The sequence below is a fragment of the Bemisia tabaci genome, chromosome 1 (genome assembly GCF_918797505.1).
Source record: "Bemisia tabaci chromosome 1, PGI_BMITA_v3".
NCBI lineage: Eukaryota > Metazoa > Arthropoda > Insecta > Hemiptera > Aleyrodidae > Bemisia > Bemisia tabaci.
The window spans coordinates 79,250,308-79,274,136 of record NC_092793.1 but is presented as its reverse complement, the minus strand read 5'-3'; the positions used below and the strand labels follow the sequence as shown (position 1 = coordinate 79,274,136).

General features: G+C 38.5%; 2 protein-coding genes across 2 annotated transcripts in view; both read left to right on the top strand.

Annotated features, from left to right (window-relative positions):
• LOC109044027 (UNC93-like protein MFSD11) overlaps window positions 1–8,626 on the top strand; it is a 38,277-nt gene extending 29,651 nt beyond the window's left edge. Inside the window, exons 5-9 of the mRNA XM_072306265.1 lie at window positions 1,162–1,433; window positions 4,834–4,959; window positions 5,641–5,812; window positions 7,455–7,590; window positions 7,851–8,626. Of these exons, the coding sequence (XP_072162366.1) occupies window positions 1,162–1,433; window positions 4,834–4,959; window positions 5,641–5,812; window positions 7,455–7,590; window positions 7,851–8,105 (961 nt within the window). The 3' untranslated portion in view covers window positions 8,106–8,626. The remainder of the gene's footprint in view (window positions 1–1,161; window positions 1,434–4,833; window positions 4,960–5,640; window positions 5,813–7,454; window positions 7,591–7,850) is intronic.
• Window positions 8,627–11,369: 2,743 nt separating this feature from the next.
• Window positions 11,370–23,792, top strand: LOC109044036 (UNC93-like protein MFSD11). Its single transcript, XM_019061508.2, has 8 exons — window positions 11,370–12,068; window positions 13,720–13,895; window positions 16,741–16,917; window positions 18,827–19,104; window positions 19,914–20,042; window positions 20,854–21,025; window positions 21,854–21,989; window positions 23,426–23,792. Exons 1-8 carry the CDS (start codon window positions 11,976–11,978, stop codon window positions 23,681–23,683), a joined length of 1,419 nt encoding a protein of 472 aa, XP_018917053.2. The 5' UTR covers window positions 11,370–11,975; the 3' UTR covers window positions 23,684–23,792.
• Window positions 23,793–23,829: the final 37 nt, after the last annotated feature.

Here is a 23,829-nt window from a genome sequence, read left to right as displayed (position 1 = left end):
TCTGAGGCCCAGATTAATCACTTTATTTTTAAGTTTCTCTTTGTTCATATTTTTTATTAATGCTTTCAAAATATTAATGTAACTTATTTTTTATGGAAGAACTTGGTAACTCAGCGTTGCAGCTTTCAATTGTGCTCCCCCGGAATTCGATACAATTATGCTAGAATGAACTATCAATAAAATCGGAGGGAAATCTGAGGCACGCAAATTCTATAGACATAGTTCTATTTGATTGAATCATTTTCCTCATTCAGCTCCTTTTAGGAAAATTACGTCCACATACGATTGAGGACACATGTACCGATGAACTGCAAACAATGATATCTGCAACACAAATTAAATAACCAAATTGGTAAAAACCCTATCAAAGCCAATCTTCCCGTTCCCAAACCCTACAGAGCTTACAGAATTCTCCAATTAAAAGGGACGCAAGTTGAAGGAAGAAAAACAGATAATCACTGCAGAAGCCTAGCAAGTGTGACATGTCCATTAATTAGGTTCCTTTGCCTCAGAGAAAACAAACCCATGGACTGCAAGAGTTTCGTGTGACCACGTGCAGAGATCTTTATAAATTCCCTGGTGACGCACTACCTACTTTTCTGTGATAATTAGGATATCACTTTTATAAATGTTTCTTAAAAGTAAAAAAAAAAAAAAAACATTAAAATTGGCACACACCTAACTAAATATCTTTTTAATAATTGGTGTGAAAATTTCATACTTTTCTTCAACATCGATACCTCTCTCCTCTACGAATACCCTGATGACGCATGACCTATTTTCCATAATAATTAGGATATCATTTTTGTAACTTTTTCCTAAAACATAAAACCCTAAACATGGCGTTCGACTATGCTGCCGTGATAAGGAAGAACGCCGTATGAACATTCGAGAGTTGCAAAATTTCCTTCGATAATTTTTTTATTTTTTAGGAAAGATATGAATATTTTTCCTTTAAATTTTCAGGATCTTCAGATAAAATTGCGTACTAAATTATCTGAGAAATCGGTAGACAAATATTTAAAAAAAATCTCTAAAAATTAGTGATTTGCTAGGAGAAATTAGGCGACGCCTGAGGGTTCATACGACGTTTTTCCTTCGCACGGTAGTATGTCAAAATCGTTTTGATAATTGTTATGAAAAATGTATACTTTTCTTCAGGCCAATCGTTGGGAATGTTGTGTTGTTTTTCCTGCTGGACAAGAAAGCCAAGGTGGACACTTCGACCAGATACCTGATTCTGAACGTGCTTATCGGTATAGCGTTTGTAGCGGTTGTGCTCTTCTGCTTCATTCGTCCTGCTGCCTCGGAGGACTCCGCGCAGAAGAAGAAGACACGCCGACAGGAGGGCTTCTGGGAGGCCCTCGTCAAGTCATGGAAAGTCTTCATCGACAAGGATATGCTCCTCCTCACGCCAATATTTTGTTTCTCAGGTCATTATGTTCAAACACATATCCATAAACCACACATACAGGGTTATTCAAAAGTAACGCACCACTGGCCATAACTTCAGTTCTAAGTATGATATCGATTTGCGGTTTAAGACGTTTTTCCTCATATCGGAGGGGAAACTTGTTTAGGAACTTTCCAGTTTTTGATCCCCTCGGGAAAGGGGGGCAGGGGGCAACTCAAAAATTTCAAATGGCCTCCTCCCTCATGGCCAGTGGTGCGTGACTTTTGAATAACCCTGTATATCATGTTTTATAATAGTCCACTGCGGGCTGATTATTGAAATTTATAGACAAAGCAATAGACAAAGAAGACTGAAAGGATATGGAGGGATCCTATTGGTGGAAGCAGGTGGTTGCAATGGACAGAGGAAATAGACTAACTAACGGCAACCCACGAGAGGCCCGATAGTTAGTTCATCATTTACCCACTTAGTCTAAAAAAACCAGCCATTTCAACCAATAGGATCGCTATATACTCCTTATGTCTTCTTTGTTTATAGCTTTGTCTTTAAATTTCAATAATCAGCCCGCAGGACGAGTTCTGAATTAAGGCACTACGTTTTATGTTTTGTCTTCACAATTTTGCGTAGAAAGCGAAGCACGCGGACGGTATCCAAAAGCGCAATAATAGAGTGTTGAGACTCATCCCAAAAGCGCGAATACCAATTTTGAATAGAAATACTCACTTGATTCTTGTCAACGCCTTATTTGGAGTTTACAGAGAGGAACTTGAGGCCGGCATCTTTTAAATATGTTTCCATTGATTCGTAGTTTTAAAAAATTCGGTCCGCTGGTGTTCTATTTGAGTGCTAGGCGCACCACTTTCACATAGACCGAGAGCAAAGAAAGTATTCACTGAATTAATGTAAGACATGGAGAATGAGAAATCAGATGTAAAATTTAAAAACTTAAAGTAAAATTACTGCGCTCTGCAGTTTTCACCTTTCCTTCTTCTGCCCGGGTAACAAACTTTTGAGTGAACCACGCTTCGTAATCATTTGAAATAACTACGGGATAACATCGTGTGACAAGCTTTTTCGCTAACAGAGTTGTTTGATGTTATGAAATGAAAGAGAGATAGGAGTTAACCCGCATTTCAAGCTGGGAGTATGACTTGGGGGTAAAATTTAAAGGGACTCTATTCAGACAGACATCAATACGTCGGCTGCCTGACAGAGGGACGTAACTACAATCAGCAATGAACCCTGTCTTCCATATGTTTCAATGCTTTTTCGGGCTCATCTCAATGTGTAGTTACGCCCTTTTGTCAGCCAAGCGGCGAATAAATCCCGCAAAGACTGAATCAATAAAGTTCACAGTCCGTTAGACCGTCTTCCGGCATTGAACTTGACGAGGATGCATTTGTATGTCAAGGAACATGGAACGCCACACCGCACGGTGGTTCAAAGTTATTCACGCTCCGGGATAAATTTACAACTATCATACTGCCGTGCCAAGGAAAAACGCCGTATGAGCCTTAAGGCGTTGCCAAATTTCATTTGATAAATCACGAATTTATGCGGGGATATTTATAAACATTTCTCCCTCAAATTTTCAGATAATTTCGTTCGTAATTTGATCCAAATAGTGTAAAAATTTCAAGGACAAATATTGATAACTTTTCTGAAAAATAAACATTTTATCGGAGGAAATTTGGCAACTCCCGAATGTTCACACGGGGTTTTTCCTTAGCACGGTAGCATCGAAGCGGAGGCAATTAGCCAAGAGAGCCCAGTGGAGGGTGAGCGCATGGAGTGTGTATCGTTCACCCTTATCTCGATGGCTAAAAAGCAAAACCACGTCTCTTCATTGCGGTGTTTCACAATTTTCGCCTCTATTTGATTTCGAGGATATCTAAGCTAACTTTATAACTTGAGGTTTGCGGAAATATTCTGCCGATAGGGAGGACAAATCAAGGAAGTTTTCGAGAAATTAAGTTGACTAGTTTTCCAATTTAAAAAATAAAGTAAGATGCGAAGTCTGCGACGTCGCAAATGAAAATACGTGGTTTCAAGTTTTGATCATCGATCTGCTTTGTTGAACGACGCCATGTTTTTTTTTTCTTTTCCTCTTCTTTTTTCAACATTACGTAGCCACTACAGATTATATTGGTTGTTGATTACACGTATAAATATCCTAAACTAGGATTAATCTTATATTAACGTTAGGTAAAATTATCGAGACTCACACCTAGTTAAAATCGAGTTTGTAAAAATGCGATCTTTAGTGTTAATAGGGTCACGCTACTGAATTCTAACAGTAGAAGCTTATTATTTGAATTCTATGTATCAGTCCTTAGTTGAACACTATTCGTTGAATTCATTAATTGAATCCTCTCAGCAGAAATACTCTTTGACTTTGTAACGGCCCTTCTCTCAAATTTCGACCTTACTCCTCCCAACAATACGGCACAAACAACCAAAGAAGCAAGTTGAGAAATTCTCAACTCCGCGAGTTTGAATGATAGCGTCGAACACTCAGCAATACGCGCAAAACGCATATTAGCGCCTACGAGACTGTAAGAATATACTGAAAGAAATACTTCACGCATTGCGCCAAATACAGTGCCGTCGGCATGAACATGAAACGCAAAATAGCGCCTAGAAAGCGCCTTCAAGACTGTATGAATACTCCACGCGTTGCGCAAAACAAGCAATGCAGAGAGTCCTCGACGACCCCCTTCCTCTATGACTTATGAACTTATGAAAATTATGGGGGGGGGGGGGTCTTTAAGTCAATGAGGGTTGTTTTGGCACATCCTAGATTACAGGGGAGACAGAAAGGGTACAACGAAAAATTCACTTTGAGGGGAAGTAAACGTCACTATTTAGTAAATAATAAAAGAAGGAAAAATGAAACTTAACAACAACTTAAAGTATGTCATCGACGTTTATCGCGCAGTTTTAAACCCACTGTTTGTCGGATAGCTCTATTTGCATTGTTTATGGTTACACCCAGTGCAACTTACCAGGTTTGACAGAACAATGAGAAATTGAATAAATGGATGGTATGCGTACCTGAGGGTCAGCACGCCTTCGGTCATGTGGGTAGACAACCTCAACTCAGCTCAGTTTTATTTTAAATTCATACAAAGATGACATGAACATATCGGTGAAAGGGAAGTTTTGACACATTGAAGATACGCATCGCAACAGTGTTGCAATGTTGCCAGTCACTGTCCCTTTATGAGCAGAGCTAACTCGAAGAATCGGAAATGGTATACAGTTTTTGAGCAAATCGATTGATAAAGAAATTTAATTGGTGTGGAATGGTAATATGTTGATAATTAACTTTATATAAATAGATGTTGTTGTCATTTAGATCTTCTGATATTTATCAAGTAGCTCTAATAGTAAATAACATTTGCCTTCTTACGTTTTAGGTATGCAAATGTCATATAGCAATGTTATTTTCATAACGAGCGTTGGTTTTACGCTAAATCTGACGACTTACTCAAAACAGTTGGTGCCTTTGAGTGGAATTTTCATCGGTTTTGGGGTCATATTTGGTAAGTTGAATTGATGTAACAACATTTTTTTTTTCCTCTCAGCGGCTGCATGGTCGTCTTTTTATCGATCTTTGAACTTCTAATGTTAATTCAATACTTCCTCAAAAACGAAGTCACTACTTATAAATTAAAGTACATTAGTCAATTTAGATCAACAGAGCCGTTGATGGATGACGTCAGAGTCCGAGAGGAGAGGGCTTCAAGGGGTGCCTTAAATTTACCTAAATCAAGCCGAAGAGCAACGATTAACTCGGCGTGAAGCACCCATCACGAAAATTTCGATCGAATGCAACACAAAGTCCCGATTTTCACTGACTGATATGGGGGGGGGGGCTGACCTAACCCTGGCGTAATTTTTAAATTGTGTAGAAGGGAGGGGATTAACGCTACCTAGCACACATCTGACACGAAGAAAGGGGGGAGGCGTATAAAATAAAAAATCAATCCTTCGTCATTTCAGGACAGCCTCTAATAGATTTATGAGCGTCTTGGGATTTTAAGAGTTTTTCCTAGTGTTAAATCTCGAGGTAAGAAAGCGGTAGAGCCGCAAAATCAACATTGCTTCATGTTCATCAGTATACTCTCTCCATAGTGACCTTCTTTTAAGAGGATCCAGTCAGTTTTCACCACGTTAGTGTGTAACTGTAACATGCTTAATAAATTTCTTTGTATTCTTAACAGGCGGCATAGTGCAGTACTTATGCAAGAAAAAATGCAAGTTTGACTACGAGAGAAGTCTATTCCTTTCGGCAGGCCAATTTTGTTATATAATATCTTTTGTTCTAACCGTCCTCAATTTCCCCAACGATGCCGTATTTGGGGACACTGAAAATGTCGGCATCGTGTTCAACAGGTGAGATAATATGCACAACGTTACTTCATCCAGCTAACATATCCATGATAAAACTGCAGAAAATGTGTACCTCTTCGGTTTGCGCCGTTGCAGATGACCTATTTTCTACATAGAAAACTATTTAACGTCATTTTTTTTTCTCAACGCCTTTAAAACTTTATTGATTTTTCTTCTCTATTCGAAGGAAATACCGTGAAAATTTTAACCTATTAGATATTTAGATGACCTATTTTCTACAAAGAAAACTATTTAACGTCATTTTTTTTTCTCAACGCCTTTAAAACTTTATTGATTTTTCTTCTCTATTCGAAGAAAATACCGTGAAAGTTTTAAGTGATGATGCTGGTTTGATCTCCAACATCATTATGTCGTATTTAATATCAGATACGAGAGTTTTGAGAGATTTTCTGTAACATCCCTCAGAAGGAATATATTCGGTAGCGTCAACAACAAAGGTTCAATTTCTTTTTAAAAAATAAAATACTACGCTATTTAATTCAAGTCTGGTCCCATAATTCTATACATATTAAAAAAAGCCATTGGCTGTTCATTTTGGTGCATTAAAATATCAAAAATAACTCTGATGCAGCAAAAATACTTGAATAAGAGTACAATAACAGAAAAAATGCTCTTTTGTTTGGTTTACGGTTGATTTTGTTGTATATTCTAATATTTTCTCTAAACTGACCAAGACTTAAACGGCCGTCACCTCGAGCCGTATATAAAGTGCCAATACAAAAACAACATTAAGTTTTCAGCGATAGAAATGGGCCTGTTGCATGCAAGAGATACAGCCGTGCGAATAGACTTTTCAGAGGTTAAATGACACGAAAATTACGATGGTCACATTAAAAAAGTCTGAAATACACTCCTTACTGCGCAATTTGCGTTGTTAGGAACGCGCTTTTTCAAATTTCCCGCGTCTCGGGGCAGTTTTTTAACGGCAACTCGCGGCTATTTCCGGTCAACTAAAACTGACAACATAACCTAAAAATCGGAGCTCGTGATATCGTGAAATGAAATGTAGGAGGATTGCGTTGGATATTTAAAAGTTGATCGATTTGGTTACCGCATAAAGCGTATATGGACCACAATAGGAGATCACGTTGGGTTTGTAAACAAACTGAAGGAAAAAATAACAACAACAACAACGACTCGGCATCTTCCGGAAATCACCGAGCCCGCGCCGTTTGCTCGTTTCCGGTGATTAGAAAACTGCCCTCAGACGCGGGAAATTTGAAAAAGCGCGTTCCTGACAACGCAAATTGCGCAGTAAGGAGTGTATTTCAGACTTTTTTAATGTGACCATCGTAATTTTCGTGTCATTTAACCTCTAAAAAGTCTATTCGCGCGGCTGTATCTCTTGCATGCAACAGGCCCATTGTAATCAGTACTGAATCTTAAAAAAAAATTCAGGTACCATTCATTTCAGTTTCTATTAATTACATTGCATTCATGGAAACTTCTCCACGACGAATACTTCCAAAAATATGACAGGCAGTCGGTATTATGTGTAAAAAGTTCAATCACAAGTTAAACTTTTGAAAAATTGCGAATTATATACATGGTTCCTGAGTTAAACAATCATTATGCATTTTTGAATGAGATAGTTGCTTTAAAGACCCTGAAAATTTTCTTTCAGCGTTCCTATCTGTCTTCTGGCAAGTTTTATGATCGGAGTCGGTCAAATGTACACGCTTTCAAATACAACGAATCTTGTAGCTGTCATGTTCCGCCAGCAAAGCTCGCAATGTTCAGCGATTTTCAATTTCGTCAAGGTAACCTTATTATTACCCTTACTCTATGTAAATTTCATATCTAACCCTTTTTACAGCAGTTAGTACAAGAAAAAAAAATTCCCCGTGTTATTGTAAGAGCAATGTGACAAGACAAAATGTTTGGTCTCACAATCGGCTTCTCAATTATTTTATTGATATTTCCAGACAAATTCCCTCGTTAACCCTTACACATCCATCAAAAACGTGTAACTTTGAAATGACTATTAAAGCATATTCATTCATTTTTCCAATGTTTTTAGTTTGGTGCAAGTGGCATGACCTACTTTTACTGTCAGTTCCTGGGTCTTCACTACCAGGTCGCCATTCTAGCTTCATTTGGAATTGTGGGCCTGATCTTATTCCTTGTCGTCGACGCCCGGACAGTGAACAAACTGAAGAGCGAAAATGAGAAGCAACCGGAGGAACAGGAGTTCATGCCGAAAGAACACGCTACGACAATGATCATTATGTCTAGCAATACAACCCTTTCAGATTTGCGGTTCTCGTCTACATAGGACTGTCTAGACTGATTGTAATTTGAAGTGAATACACGGGGTTCTCGCAATTTTCTTGCAGTTCCTAGCATCAAATTTTGAAATTTGTACATATTATTTTTTTATTTTAAGAGAAGGGCTGTAATATACGTGCAAGTACGGGGTCTTTTTTGGGGTGAAATACCTTAAAATGTAACCTTAATTGAAACATGATTGTTACTGTACGATAAGGAGCGGACCGCACTTATCGCAAGGTGTGTCGGGCGAAAACCGAAAAAGAGGCATGTGCAGCGAGAAAAATACCTCTTTTGTGAGCAAAATTTTTAGAGATAAACAAATGATGATAACATTCCTTGTAAATAACTAAATAAAAGTCTAGGTATGTAGATAATATAATAATGTAAGAGTATCAACAATCTTTGTTTCAAAGTTTATTTGTTTCAGGAATTTATTCCATTACTTTACTCTTGAAATTGTGAAAAAAATAATGAGTAGAACATTATTTTTTTAAAAAAGAAAAAAAAAACTATTTTATCTTATAATGTCCTTTTACTTTGTAATCCTCCCATAAAAAATGGTGATACATTCACGTTACATTCATAACTGCTAAGTGACAAAGCGCCTCAACTGCCTCTTTGATTATTTTTCTTGCGCGTTTTCGCAAATAAATTTGAAATCTGCTTGCTTTATTCGCTGAAAAGCTGAAATTAACACTTGTGCGTTCAGAGTTTCTTAATAGGTAAATTTTCTTGAATTTATTAAATAGACTTCAGATAAGTCTAGTTTTAAAAAGTAAGTATGCTCGTACTTCCCATATTCAATCGTATTCCCCAAGTATTATAAATTATTTAAATGACGCATGACGGATTAAGTACATACTGAAAGGGCAGTATCTGTATCAAGTGCAGGGCTTTCTGGACTTTATGTCCACCTAACTTTCATCCATTAAATAAATGTCCACCGCTATTTATGTCCATTAAACGTCAAGTCCAGTCTTTATTAAGTCCACATGATTTAATGTCAACAATGAATATGTCCAAAATTTTCCAAATTGTGGACATGTTATGTCCACATTTTTTTCTTCTCATTTAAATGACAGGAACCACCTCAAAAATAAATGCATACCACTACTACCTTCATTCTTAAAAACATTTCATTCATGAATCAAGTCATGAAAGAGAACAAAAGCGTTGCGGCGCGGCAGGCAACCAGCGTGACACGCGCGTAGGCGCCTACAAACCTAGCGGGATACTTCACGCGTTGCGCAATGCGCGAAGTATCCCGTTAGGTTTGTAGGCGCCTATGCGCGTTCTGCGCTGCTAACACGCCGCTCCGCTTTGTGTTAGGCTCTAATATTTATACTCGCGGAGTCAGCGTTTTTCAACTCATGATTTTGAAATGTTTGCACTCTCTGCATTGATTATTCCCTTTTAAACTGATGAAAAATAGTGTGGGCTTTAGAACTGTGGACGAAAAGTCTGTGGACGTAAAAAAAAGTGGACATAAAGTCCGTGTGCCCGTGCAGGCATTGCCGCGTAGGCAAACGTTTCCTGTGATTTGGAGTATAGTCAGGATTTCTTGTTTTCGTTTTTCCCCCGGCAATAATGTCTAAGTTTTCCCCGTCTAGTTGCCTAATCGATTGGTTAACAACCTTAAAGAGTCTTCTACCATAAAAACTTCAGAAAAAGGAAAGAAAAATGGGGCTGTTGCAATCTTCAGCTAGAGCTTAGGCAAGAGCTGTCTCTCATAGAAACTTGCTCAAAACTCGCGGTGAGTGGATCAAGAAAGTCTGATATTCACTCCTAATTTCACAATTAGTGTGATAAATATGCCTTTTTTTAAGCTTCCCGCTTAAAAAAACGATTATGCGATACAGGTGAAACTTTCATAAGAGGACTTGTTACATCCATCCCTTGTGCACTAGAATATTACGCAATATTCAACATGGCTGACGCAAACCTGCCAAAACACACTTGACGAGACGGGATTTTTTACCGACTAGCGTGTTTATATTTGCATTTTCCTTATGTTGATAAAGACGATGGTGCTTCCTCGCGATTATCGTGCGAAAGCGTCAGCCATGTTGAATAATGGGTGGCATCCCGGAGCGCAAGGGTTGGAAGGCACGACTCCTCTTACAATGTTCACCTGTGCCGTAGTATCGTTTTTCAAGCGGGAAGCTTTAAAAAACGAATACTTCTTACACAGATCGTGAAATTAGGAGTATATTTGAGACTTTTTCGATGCGCTCATCGCTATTTTTGAGCAATTTACTAATAGCTACAATTCTTTTTTTTTTTTTGGCCTGGCTGAAGTTTGCAACAGGTCAATTACACTGAAAAAGACGTTCGCTCACAGATGTTGAATCTCGGTTCATGTTGAACACCGAGGTTTTTCAGTACCGGTTACCAAACCGAAATTTCCAATCATAGGAACTGAATTTCTGTTAGCTGCATCAAATGTCGGTTACTGTGACCGGAAACTGCAGTTACTTAAACGGAACTACCGTATCCGATTTGAACCTAACTACCTTTCTCCGTGCAAAAATATAGCTTTAAAAACCCCGATTTCAGTTTGTAAGCAGTCTTTAATGGACGTATTTCTGCGAAACGGAACTATGTGCATTGGGACATGAGCCCTGAGACCTATAATAATATATGCACAACAGGGCTCACGCCATATTGCCGTGATAGCGAAGAGAGCCGTAAGTGCACAATTTTCGAAATCGAGTTTACTTCAAAATTCGTCTAAACTTTTTTAAATGAAATTACTGAGGCAGCTAAAACAGCAAAATTCATCCTAATTTAATGAAAACAAGACGTATGAGAAAGCCTTAAGTGCACAAAAAATGACATAGTTTTTTTCAAGACAGCCGCAGGTGCATGAGAGCCAATGAAAACAGTGCTTTCCTGTAAGGTGCCGCCCTCTTCTGCCAATTTCTAACCTGAAAATGTGTTTGTTGTGCGTTCAAAACGCAACCACGAAAGCATGCAGAAGATAGTACTTACGCCTGTCTTGCCTAACAATATACTAGCATGAAAACGAAAAATACCCTTTTGATGTAATGGAAATAAAATCAGTCGATTTTTAATCATCCATACGATTTCTAGGAGTCTTCCGGACGATTTGTGGCAATTTGACAAAGAACAAAGGCTTCTTTCAATAAAATGTTCTTGTCAGAGGCTCCTGAGCCCGTTTTCTCAAAACTTCATTTTTGCATTTACGGCTCTCTTCGCTATCACGGCAGCATATGCACCTAGTTTCCTACGGCAGAAATACGTCCAAATTTATAACTGAGCTCATCAATTTCGAGACATTCGCCAATTCTTGGTGTCGCAGCTCTAAATCCTGTCTGTTTTGGTTGACCATTCGGGTCAACACCAGCTCCGTTCTTTCGCAACTGCAATGGAAACTCCCATGATCGCCGACGAATAACTGTCTCCGACCAATTAATCCACTTAACAGAAAACCTAGGGCCTCAGACGCATGAGTGGGGCTAGCCAACAAATTTGCGTCTCCGGAGTGTGATATCCTACTCCCTTTCTTTTACGCGCCGCTGAGGAAGTAATTCAGTGCTTACACGCAAATAACTCTAGTGCCTGCGCCAAATACCGAGATATCAATGAATTCTTTGGTGATATAAATTCGACCAAACGGCAATGCGGACTTGTCCACCGAATGACCAGAAACTGAAAATTCGGACTCGAACCGGGTATTTCCTAACAGTGTGGGAGGGATGCATTAATTTTCGTAAATATCTCGCTAACACTAAGGTGAAGTGTTGTGAATCTTTATTAGTATACACGTGTAAAAAGTAAATAATTCAGTTTTGTGTAGCGTTGCTGGATAGGACGGCGAATCACAGTAAATTGTGTTAAACAAAGTTTGATAATGTTCTGCAACAAGCGAGATTTCAATTTGATCTACCTTGGGGTTTGTTTCCTCGTGCTTACCATGTCAACGACAGCCTTCGTCAGTATACAGGTCAGTACCTTGATTGATCTTTAAGAGGATCGAGAAATTTCTGCGGGGAAATAATGCAAGGTTCCATGGGTCCACCGTTTGTCACTCCCGCTGCTTAATTCTACCCGTTTAAAGGAAAGGTGCGAAGTTATTGCGCAAAACCGAAGATGCTACTCTTGCTCATGTAGCTCGTTAAGAGCGCTGGCGGCATCTTTTAACATCATTTTATCGTATGCACTTTTAACGCACTTATCTAGGCTTTAATATCAAGAAGACTCACAAAAATTGTGGCTGCACACACTTAAAATGGATGTAAGGAGTATCTATTTTCAATAGCAACTGTTTTACATGGCTTTAGATGGTTGATAGACACGGGCTGGAGTTATCATTGAGCAGAAGGGCTCTCGTGAAAAAAAAGCCAAAGTACTTAAGTCAGTAATTTAACATGAGTGGTATCGATAGTAATATTTATTCCTAGCGCGGCACCCTCAAAGCGTTTGATTACGCGGTGGGTGAATCTTAAAAAGTTCCCTAGAAATTTCCCTCTGGTTTCCTCAAATATTTTGAAACCATTTGGTGACACGCACAGAGAAAGAAAAAAAAAACCAACAAAAAGCAAACGAATAAAGAAATCCCCCTCTGATTAGAGTGGTAATAAAGTGAATTTCGCCTCCAATCCATTAAAATTTGAAAGGAAGAGTGTTAAATTGTACCGCAATTCTAAATGTTTTTCGGCTCGGTACTCACACGGAGAAAAAAAACTCGTGCGTGGGACCCGAAGTTTAGGTCATATGGATCTCTGAAGTTTTCAGATTGAGCATCTGAACACGTTAGGTCTAGCTGCCGAAGTTCGGATCATACATCTGAAACTTCAGTTCTTACATCTGAAGTACTTCGGTTCTCACATCTGAAGTACTTCGGTTCTCACATCCGAAGTACTTCAGTTCTCACATCTGAAGTACTTCAGATGTAAGAACTGAAGTTTCAGATGTATGATCTGAACTTCGGCAGCTAGACCTAAAGTGTTCAGATGCTCAATCTGAAAACTTCAGAGAGCCATATGACCTAAACTTCGGGTCCCACGCACGAGTTTTTTTTCTCCGTGCAGGTAAAGCATCGAGGCAACTCGGATTTTTAGTTAGAGAGTGAATTTTCCCACAGCGAAAACCCTCATCCCAAATTTATTTTGGTGACGCTTAACACATTTGAAGCTTATCTCTTCTCTCTTTCTCTTATCAGTGTTTACAACCTACACGGAGAAAAAAAACTCGTACGTGGGACCCGAAGTTTAGGTCATATGGATCTCTGAAGTTTTCAGATTGAGCATCTGAACACTTCAGGTCTAGCTGCCGAAGTTCGGATCATACATCTGAAACTTCAGTTCTTACATCTGAAGTACTTCGGTTCTCACATCCGAAGTACTTCGGATCTCACATCCGAAGTACTTCGGTTCTCACATCTGAAGTACTTCAGATGTAAGAACTGAAGTTTCAGATGTATGATCCGAACTTCGGCAGCTAGACCTAAAGTGTTCAGATGCTCAATCTGAAAACTTCAGAGATCCATATGACCTAAACTTCGGGTCCCACGCACGAGTTTTTTTTCTCCGTGTAAACTTCTTGTTTCGAATGTTATTTTGAAAATTTCATAATTTACTGTTAATGACTTTTAGGAGGCTTTACTGGCTGGCGAGGGGCATGAGGAAGTAGAGGGTGGAGAGTCAAAGAAGGGCTACATTTGTTTGGCAATAGATTACATCATTTTATCACTGAGTTTATGGCTTGGTCCCTCAATTTTGACGGTTACCGGGGTAAAGGTGGCTCTGATAATTGGATCTCTGGGTGACGTGTAAGTTAAATTTCTTCGAAATTTGAATTTTTCACCGTATTCATCTAGCCTACCAAAAAACATTATCTTTCGTTTAATACCAGCCTTTGGTGGCGTCGTCTCTTTACTGTCACTGCCTCTTGGTGTGATCCAATCTTCATTCCCAAGTAGCACAGATTGCAATTAATTGCAAATCATTACATGGTAAGATTATTGCAATTGTGGCCCGAGTATTTTGCATGTTGTCTATCCACTAATTGAAGGAGAACTCCTCTTATCGAAATTATTTGAATAAAATTGAAACAAGTTGCAAACTTTTTGAACTGTAAATGATTTCCTTCCCTCTCTTTCAGATGGAACTTATTTTATTCATCGTTTTAAAGCGATATTTGTTGACCAAATGATGTTAAAAGTTTGAATGTAAATTTTGTAATGTAATGATATAAAGAACGGGAATTTCATTGCATCAATGGGCCTGTTGCAAACTTTTGCTAGAGCAAAAATAAGAGTTGTTTCTTATAGATAATGCCTCAAAAATCACGATGAGCGCATCGGCAAAGTCTGAAATGCACTCATAACTTCACAATCTGCGTAAGAAATTTGCGTTTTTTTAAGCTTCCCGCTTCAAAAACGATACTACGGCACAAGTGAACATTTTGTTAGAATTCATCATGGCCGACGCTTGCGCGCAGTTCCGCGCGTAATTCGAGGAGAGTTCAAGGTCAATCAATTCGGGCGTGGAAAACATGAACGTTAAAACACGCCGATTGTTATCTGGTCTAATCCAGTTCAGGTATTATCTCGTCCCATCACACGTGTTTTGGCGGATTGGCGTCGGCCATGATGAGTATTGCCGACGATGGAACGACTCCTTTTACAAAATGTTCACCTGTGCCGTAGTATCGCTTTTGAAGCGGGAAGCTCAAAAAACCGCAAATTTCTTACGCAGACTGTGAAGTTATGAGTGCATTTCAGACTTTGCCGTTGCGCTCATCGTGATTTTTGAGGCATTATCTAGAAGAAACAACTCTTATTTTTGCTCTAGCAAAAGTTTGCAACAGGCCCATTGTAGAGTTATCTCAATATTTTTGTTACATTGTGCTTCTTCCGTAAAATTACAGTAAATGTAAATTTACTATCATCGTCACCATATGATGGTTTCTGTCTGCGGAATGTGCTTTTTTCTGAACTAATTTTAAAAATTCTACCGACTGGTTTTCATTTTCTTTTTTTTTATTTTTAGCAAATATTAGTCTCTACTACTGCGTTCAAATATTAGTATAATGACCTGTGTTTTTTTTACCGGCTACAGGACATTTCGTCAACGATTTTTTGTCCGCGCACCTGTTTTTTCCAGTAATTTACGTCCACGCGTTTTTTCGGCACGGGAGTTTTGGTCCACGTGCCAGTTGAGACCCAAAGTTAATTGGTACATGTAAATACAAACGACAATTGCTCACGACGTTTTTGAATGAAAATGTAAAATGTCTTGGAAGAATAAGGTTTGCTTGTTTTTATGTTTTGTCTGTTTGGTCCAACGGAGAATAAAATATAGTTGAGAGTTTTGGTAAAAATGGGGGAGCGTCAATTCCATGAGACAAAATTCACTAAAACTCTCTACACCTCTTTGGTGTAACAGGACTTAATTATCTTTCAAGATTTTCCCACCCTGTTATACCTGAACTGGATGAACCTCTACATTTTCCTCAGCTAAAGGCTCTTAGATTTTTCCAGTGTACGATAAGTATCTTGATTTATTTTGCGAGGAAAGATCTGTACTTTTGAAGGATGCCTGTCATTCTTAATACGTTCAATTTCGTATAATACTGTGCATCACCTCTGTTGTGAAATAGTTGCTTCAGGCGCCGCCGCACGGCAGGCGGGCGGCCAGCGCATTGGCGCCTTCAAACCTAAGTGGATACTTCAAGCATTGTGCAATGTGTGAAGTATCCACTTAGGTTTGTAGGCGCCAAAGAGCCTCTCGCGCTGGCAGCACGCCGCTCCGCTCTATTAGGCTTTAATATTTATACTCGCATAGTCAGCGTTTTTTAACTCATGATTTTGAAATGTTTGCACACTCTGCATTGATTATTCTCATTTAAATTGATGGGGGAAAAAATGTATCAATTCATCAAAGGAAAATAATAATATAATGTGTGTTTTTTTAAATATTGGTGGTTCCGTGTCAAATTTAATGATTTCCAAAGCTCTTTATAATTTCGTAAAGAAAAATTAAAAAATAAAAATAAAAAAAGCACCTATACATATATAAGGTATATTGTACATCGAATATTTTAAGGATAGGAATAAAACCAAATATTCACCAATGACAATTTAGAAAGATGATTCAAAAGGAGAAAGTAAAACCATTTCATTTAGAAAATGAGCAACCATAACAACATCTCCTTCTCTTTCAATTTCTCATTTCCATATTGTCAATATAATTTTACATACCGACTAAAATATAACGCTTGGACCAAGTCGCCGTTGCTTATTTTACGTGTGGGCGTAAACTACTGGGCACAAAAGGACAAAAAATCGTTGACAAAATGTCCTGAAACCTTTTTACCATGATACGCACGGGTGCTACAGGGTGCAGAGGGAGCACCTATCAGAGGTTGGACAGCAACAAAGTGGACAGAGGGTTGATTTTTAAATTGTTATCAAATTCCCATAATCAACAAATCCCTATTTGAGAAATGCAATTTATTGATTAAGGTCTTTCGATGATGATTCAAAAATTGATCCCCTGGAGGAGACCCTCCTCTTTATGAAAAACATTTTCCTGCTTCGGGTTCATGCTTGTTCCCATCCGCTCTGTAATTCTGAATTTAAAATTGACATTGGCATTATTGAAATGTTTCAGAGCCTACAACGCTGCTTTTTACTTTGACGACCCTTTGGTTATATTCCCAACGTGTGCCTTGAATGGTCTCACACACGCGTTGTTATGGACCGCGCAAGGGACGTACCTCATCGACAACTCTACGCCAAAAACGATATCAAGAGACACGAGCGTTTTTTGGCTCGTACTTTGTGCTGCGTAAGAATGAATTTATATTGAACAATCGACTTCATTTCTCAAAAAATTAGATTGTATCATGCGCAGGGCCAGATCCTAAGAAAACGCATCATCAAAGCTGCCGAAAATGTGGAGCCAAAATACGGATATATTACGGATATATACGGCGGACCTATTCTTTAAGCTATAATATTACTATTTTACCTTGTATATTTTTTCATTGGGGCTAATATTAGACAAAATTATAAAGTAATTCCTCGAAGGCCTGATGAAAAAAGAGGAAAAAGTCGACTGCTTTCGGCCACTTAGACCAGCTATCAACTAAATGGGAATATTTATAACGGAAATAAAATGTAAAGGTAAGAGATATGTCAGGAGCTTCGGTTTACAGAGATGTTTAATCCTCCTCCTCCCCCCCCCCCCCCAAGCACGGATCTTCTAAAGATTTGACATTTCCAGCATGGCTGGATAGAACGCCTGTAAATGGCCCACTACCTCACACCACTCGATCGATAATTGTAGCTGCAATATTTAAAACAATAGTTAGTTTCTTTTTAAACATTGAAGTCCTTTATTAACCATCAAAATGGCGTGTAGAGAAAACATGTTATGCTGCAAAAAATTCTGATAATGCACGATTAGAATTACTCCTTGAAGTATTGACATTTCAATTCGAGAAACTCGATTCATAACTATAATAATGGCGGCACAAAAAGCTCAAAACGCACGGACTTCCACAATTAGATGTCCAAAAGAAGGAGAGTTTATGATTGAGATGGAAGGCAAACAAAATCACGTATACAATTGTTCAACATTTAAACATCTTGTTTAATATCGATCGATGTCTACGGGCGAACAATACCCAATTGCACGTAAAGTAAGTAGTATTCTCCGTTCTTGTTTTATTTTTTCAAACGAGAATAAAGCATACATTTCTTCTTGTTTTTTTTGAATTTATATCAAGTTTTCACCAATATTCTCAGAACATATTGAAGGGATATTTTGGTTAGTTTCCTTTTCATTAAATACAACATAATCGGAGATTCCAAGTCTTCGAAATTTATTAAAATACGCATGTTTCAACTTTAGGCATGAGTATACTCTGAAGATTGGACCATACTCACAAGTTGGTTTTTCAAAATCCAAGGTGCATTTGAATTTCGTATTCTCTGTATCTTTTTTCTCCAAATCTTATATTCCGTTGAATGGAACGCTTATTAAAAGACTTTATTTTCATGCCAGAGAGTAGTTTTACTCGCCTTACGGGTCGAGAAGTATGTTAACTCAGCCCATCGTAAAGTCAGTAATACTGCACTTAAATGAACCGCATTAGGCAGAAAGAAACCAAACCAATGTTTGAAACACACGCCGGCGGCCAAACAGAAGTTTGCCGGTAAGAAATCGCCTTTAGCCGCTAAGAAATGAAACTAGTGGCCAAGTCTAGCCGCTTAGCGAATCGTTGTTAAACTCCGTTTTGGGGATTTTCCAGCGTATTCCTGACTCAAGACATTTTGAAAGGGCAATTTTTCATTTTGGCCACTAAGAAATCTGAGATGGCCCGTAAGAAAAAAAGTTGCTGGCCAAATGGCTGCTAATACTTCATGCCGATTTTCTAACACTGAACCAAACCTCATTACCTATTGCCAAATTTAAAGGGGCAATTTAATTTCTACACGTAATTGAATGTACGGATTTTCTATGCGGAATTTTCAGTGAATCTCCTCCATGGTGCTAATGAGCAAATTACCTAAATTCTTCAAAGGAATCCGAAAAACGTCCTCTTTTAAAAAAATTAAATGGCCCCCTTAAATTTGGAAGTAGCTGATGTAGCTTGGTTCCTCTCTGCTAAACGTGGTCCAAATGTGAGTCTTAGTTTTTAGATGTGAAATTTGCTTATTATTTTTCTTTGAGTGTGGTATTTTCCGCGCAGGCCAATCGCGGGTCACCTGATCCTTTTCTTCCTTCTGGATGAGAAAGCGAAAGTGGATCCGGAGACTCGTTTGCTCATCGTCCACGTTCTTGTCGGGATCGCTGCCTTAGCTGTCTTTCTTTTCTGCTTTCTTCGGCCTCCTGCCTCCGAGGACCCAAACGCTCCCCCTAAAAAAAGGTCCCCTGGGAACAACGGATTCTTGGAGGCCCTCGTTAAGTCATGGAAAGTCTTCATCGATCCCGACATGCTCTGTCTCTCGCCTATCTTCTTCTTCTCTGGTGTGTATTTTTCAGTGGTCGATTATCGATTATCGATATTTCTCCATTTGAAGCTACAGTAAAATATCGATTATTATGGTGTTCATTGTGAACACCGTGTTTATCGATCCTTTTCCATAGGTTTATACGACCGATCAACTAGCGTATATATTCGTGCTAAGGAAGAACGCTGTATGAACATTCGAGAGTTGCCAAATTTCCTTCGATAAAATGTTTATTTTTAAGGAATGTTATGAATATCTTCGAATTTTCAGGAACGTAAGGTGAAATTGCGAACAAAATTATCTGAAAAATCGGAAATAAAATATTCATTAGTTTACCCGGGAATCCGTGTTTTATCAAAGAAAACTTGGCAACGCCCAAAGGCTCATACGGCGTTTTTCCTTAGCTTCCTTCAAGGTTTGAAGAAACGCGATGGCAATAAACCTCACAACACACATGCATGTACTAAACACGCGCTATTCTCTTAGCATGCGCATGACGGTATTAAACCTATGTACGATAAATTGTATCATGCATAATTGAAGGAAAGAATTTCTCGGAAATTGATTCTTCTTATTGAGTCCAAAGAAATCCAAAGACGGACTCGACAGACTCTCTCGAGACACTTGCTATAGGTAATGTGAACTTACGGAACTTTACACAGCTATGGTGTTTCTTAAACCGGTTGGAAACATTAATAAACGACGTGCAATAAAGTAAAGTAAGGGCACGTAAGGAGAGTTTTACTCCCCCGTACTAAGAGAAAACGCCATATGAGCATTCAAATGTTGTAAAATTTTAATGTTGTAAAATTGTCGCTTTTCCAGGTCAAGTTGTAGCTTACAATTCAGTCATATTCATCAGCAGCGTTGGTTTCACCTTAAACTTGGCACCCGGTCACTCGAAACAGCTGGTTCCAGTGACAGGAATTTTCATTGGAATTGGCGTCATAATTGGCAAGTACTGGTGGTCAACCCATTTGTTTTTTAAGGAACTAAAATTAGCCACTAAGGAATATTTATTCAGCAAATTTTCGAAAACCACATATTTATTCCACTTCGCAGCGTGAGCTGGACTGAACTTAAAATCAATGTCTTGGACCTAATCCTAGGCATCGTCAATCGCCCAGGTTCACCCTCACCTCCACATTCCCCGCATATCGACGGTGAAAGCTCCAGATCACGTGCTTCGGTTTGCGACGCTGTAGACTTCCTGTCATATACTTTATTTTTTAAATCTAAAACTACTTGAAGTTAATTCTTGAGAAGGTCAAGAAATTATTATATTGATTTGTTCTCCTAAAAAAAAAAAAAAAAAAAAAAAAAAAAAAAAAAAAAAAGTAGGAACGGAGTTTTTTAAGCACCGCAAACGAGATACGTGGTCTGGTAGTTTCACCGTCGCACAGTGGATCAAGTTAGTTAATTAGAGAGGTCGGACATAACATTTTTTTTACTAAAACTGCAAATTTTGATGTTTAGTACGTCATATTTTGAATTTAAAGTGGTGCTAAATGTAGAAAATTTTACGAGAAAACCAATGAACCCACTTTTAGAACCTTTAGGTTTTATATAAATGGAGTTATAAGCGGTTAAAGTTTCCAGATTTTGTCCAACCTCTCCTATTGACTAGATCCACTGTGCGTCGATATGCGACGATTTAATGTTTTTTTGTTTTTTTTTCAATATTACGTTGAATTTTTGTAATTTATATCCAACAAATATACTGCAGGATAAACCACTTACTACACATCTAATTTTCTGTCAACAGGTGGCGTGATTCAATATATATGTAAGAAGAAGTATGAACACAAATACGAGCGGAGTTTATTTTTAATCGCAGGAACTCTAGCTACGATGGTTGCTTTCGCATTAACTGTACTAAATATGCCTGATGATTCGGTGTATGGTGACACATCGAATGTAGGGACTGTTTTCAACAGGTGAGCGGGTATTTTATGCCGAATTCGCAGAAGGAATTTTTTTATTTTCGTTAGCATGAGTCATTAACCCTTTATTGCACAGCGTTGCATGAAAGCAACAAATGGTTTTCAGCTTTACTTCTACGCTGGAAAATGAAATTTAATCAAAGCAAAAAATGATTTTTGGGGAGCATTTTAAGTATGATCTCCTAACTTAAAAAAAAAAAATAAAACTACAAAAATCAATTCCAACTGACTCTATTGTCGAAAAAATACTGTGCAGTGTAGATTTTCTCTCCAAAATCAACGAATAGCTCATGCAACAAAGGGTTAATTCGTCGCTCCTCTGCGTAAGGGCGTATCTCGATATCTGCGTGAGCCCTAGAAAGCACAGATTTATATGTGAAACAGGGCTCACGTGGACATAAAGATATGCCCTAATGACAAAGGGGCAAGGAATTAAAAATATTTAGATTGCATTCAGAAACACTCTCGAAAACTCCCTGAGAGAAGCAGGATTTTATTCGTTGAATCGTAAGCGTAAAACATTATAATGATTATATTTTTCACGAGTAATATCAACACGGTGATAGAAATGAAATAGATCGCAATTTCTTCCTTCGAAAATTCTGAGAATTTTATCGGCCGTATGTTGTTTTTTTGTCAACCTGTCATTGTCGAAATAACAAACTACAGCAATTCCTTTGTGGTCAAAGCCTTTTTCTATTAGAGGCCCTCTTTCTAATATCAAAATGAAATGCAATCAAAATCATTTTGAGAAAAATGAGAATATTCCTGAAAGAAGGGATACATTTAGTACTGTTCTCTACTTATTCTTGATTTTTCTAGTGTTCCAATATGTCTTCTCTCGAGTGTACTGATGGGAATAGGCCAAATGTACACTTTGTCAAACACGACCAACTTGGCAGCCGTAATTTTCAGAAAAGAAAGTTCTCAGTGTTCGGCCGTTTTCAATTTTGTAAAGGTGAGTTATTTGTAATGCCATTATTCCAGGAACTCAGCACTCAGCAGCCAACAAATTATCAGATCTATTTTCAAGAAAATTTCTATTTTCCTAACTTTCCGCTAAGCATCTCAACTCCAATCTTAAAACCCATAACCGGGCGAATAATCTTCATCTTATAAGTATGCATATCAGTACCTACATTTTGCCCGTCACCCAATTTTAAGTTCAATTATTGTATTCATTAATAACGGGTACTAGCAGTTTACTCGTGATTTGCACGGGGCGGAGCCTCACACACTTTAGCGAAAATTCCATGCAGTTACAATCAGCATTCAACAAACGTACATTACTCTCCTCAATGCGTGACCTGCATTCTGTCGAGTTCGCCTTCAATGCCCATGATGGCAAAATGAGCGTCTTGAGAGCACGAATAGTTGCACGGAATAGTTTTGTCAATTTTGCTCTGTCCAGGCAAGGGACAAACGCTGATTAGTCGAAAGGTTCAGCAACTTTGACCGGTGGGAATCTTCATGAAAATCAGGCATCTCTCTTAATTCAAAAACTAAAATTGCATTTTACAAGAAAAACCTAAAAATTTAAAAAGTTCCTACTCGTGGGTCAATAAAGCGTAAGGGACCACTAGACTAGGTACGAATTTCAGCATTCTGATACATGTTTCTTCTTTCAAATTTCACGTAAAACACGATGCACACAACGAAAATTACCGAAATTAACTCCTTCTGAAGATATTTAATGATTCTTGGTGCGTGAATTAAAACCACCCGCTCATGAAAAGTCAATGCTCTACGTGATTCACATCGCGCTGAACGTTATCATAAACGTCTCTGCGATAAAAAATACCTGACAACCTCTATCTTGACACTTTGGCTCAGCTATGGCAAATTACTTGTAATTTGAAAAACACACGGTGGGAAATGGACATTGCTCGATTGAGAAGCTTGCTGAAATCGTTGTAGTGCGCGATTTGACTCACGTAGAGCTTTGAGTTTCTTGTGAGCGGGCAGTTCAAATTCCTTGTAACCAATGTGAAATAAAAATGTTAATATCTCCGTTAGGAGTTGATTTCAGTAATTTTCGTTGCGCGAATCGTGTTCTACGTGAAATTCTGGTTAAGAAACATGTCTCAGAATGCTTAAATTCGTACCTTGTCCAGTGGTCCATTTACTTAAATTTGAAAATTACAATGACAATGAACTTTTGAGATTTTCCTGAATGTTTCCTGGAACTTTTGAAAGTCCTGAAATGTTCCGGATCTTTTGCATTTTCCGGAGCCTTCTCAGAGCTTTTGAAAAAATTTATTAGGAATTCTGGAACTTTTGACGATCGTGAAGTGGTAGAAATTGGAACAGAAAAGTTCCGAATCCTGGAACTTTTGACGGACATAGAATGGGAGCACTGATTTCGTAACCTAATAGTGCTCTGCTCTATTTCAGTTTGGAGCCGGTGGTTTCAGCTACTACTTACCTCAGTGCATGGGCCTGCACGGGCAAATCGGTATCTTAGCAGCGTTTGGGATAGTGGGAGCAATCCTGTTTTTATACGTTGATTGCAAAGTCGTGGCAAAATTGCAGGAGGGCAAAACATCGAGGGTAAATCCCCCCGAAGAGCAGCTCGAGTTCATGCCCAAGGAACACGCTGCCACGATGATTGTTATGTCCAGTAATTCCGCCCTCCATGATCTCCACGCGTAGATTCCAAGCTTAAAGTCAACTCTAGGCTTACTGCCAAAATCACTCTTATGCGTCAATTAGTAAAGTTTGGAGATATTTCTTTTTCAACTGCCTCTCGTACAACAAACTTGGTAGAAGTAGTGTATAATTGGTCTGGGAGATGGAAG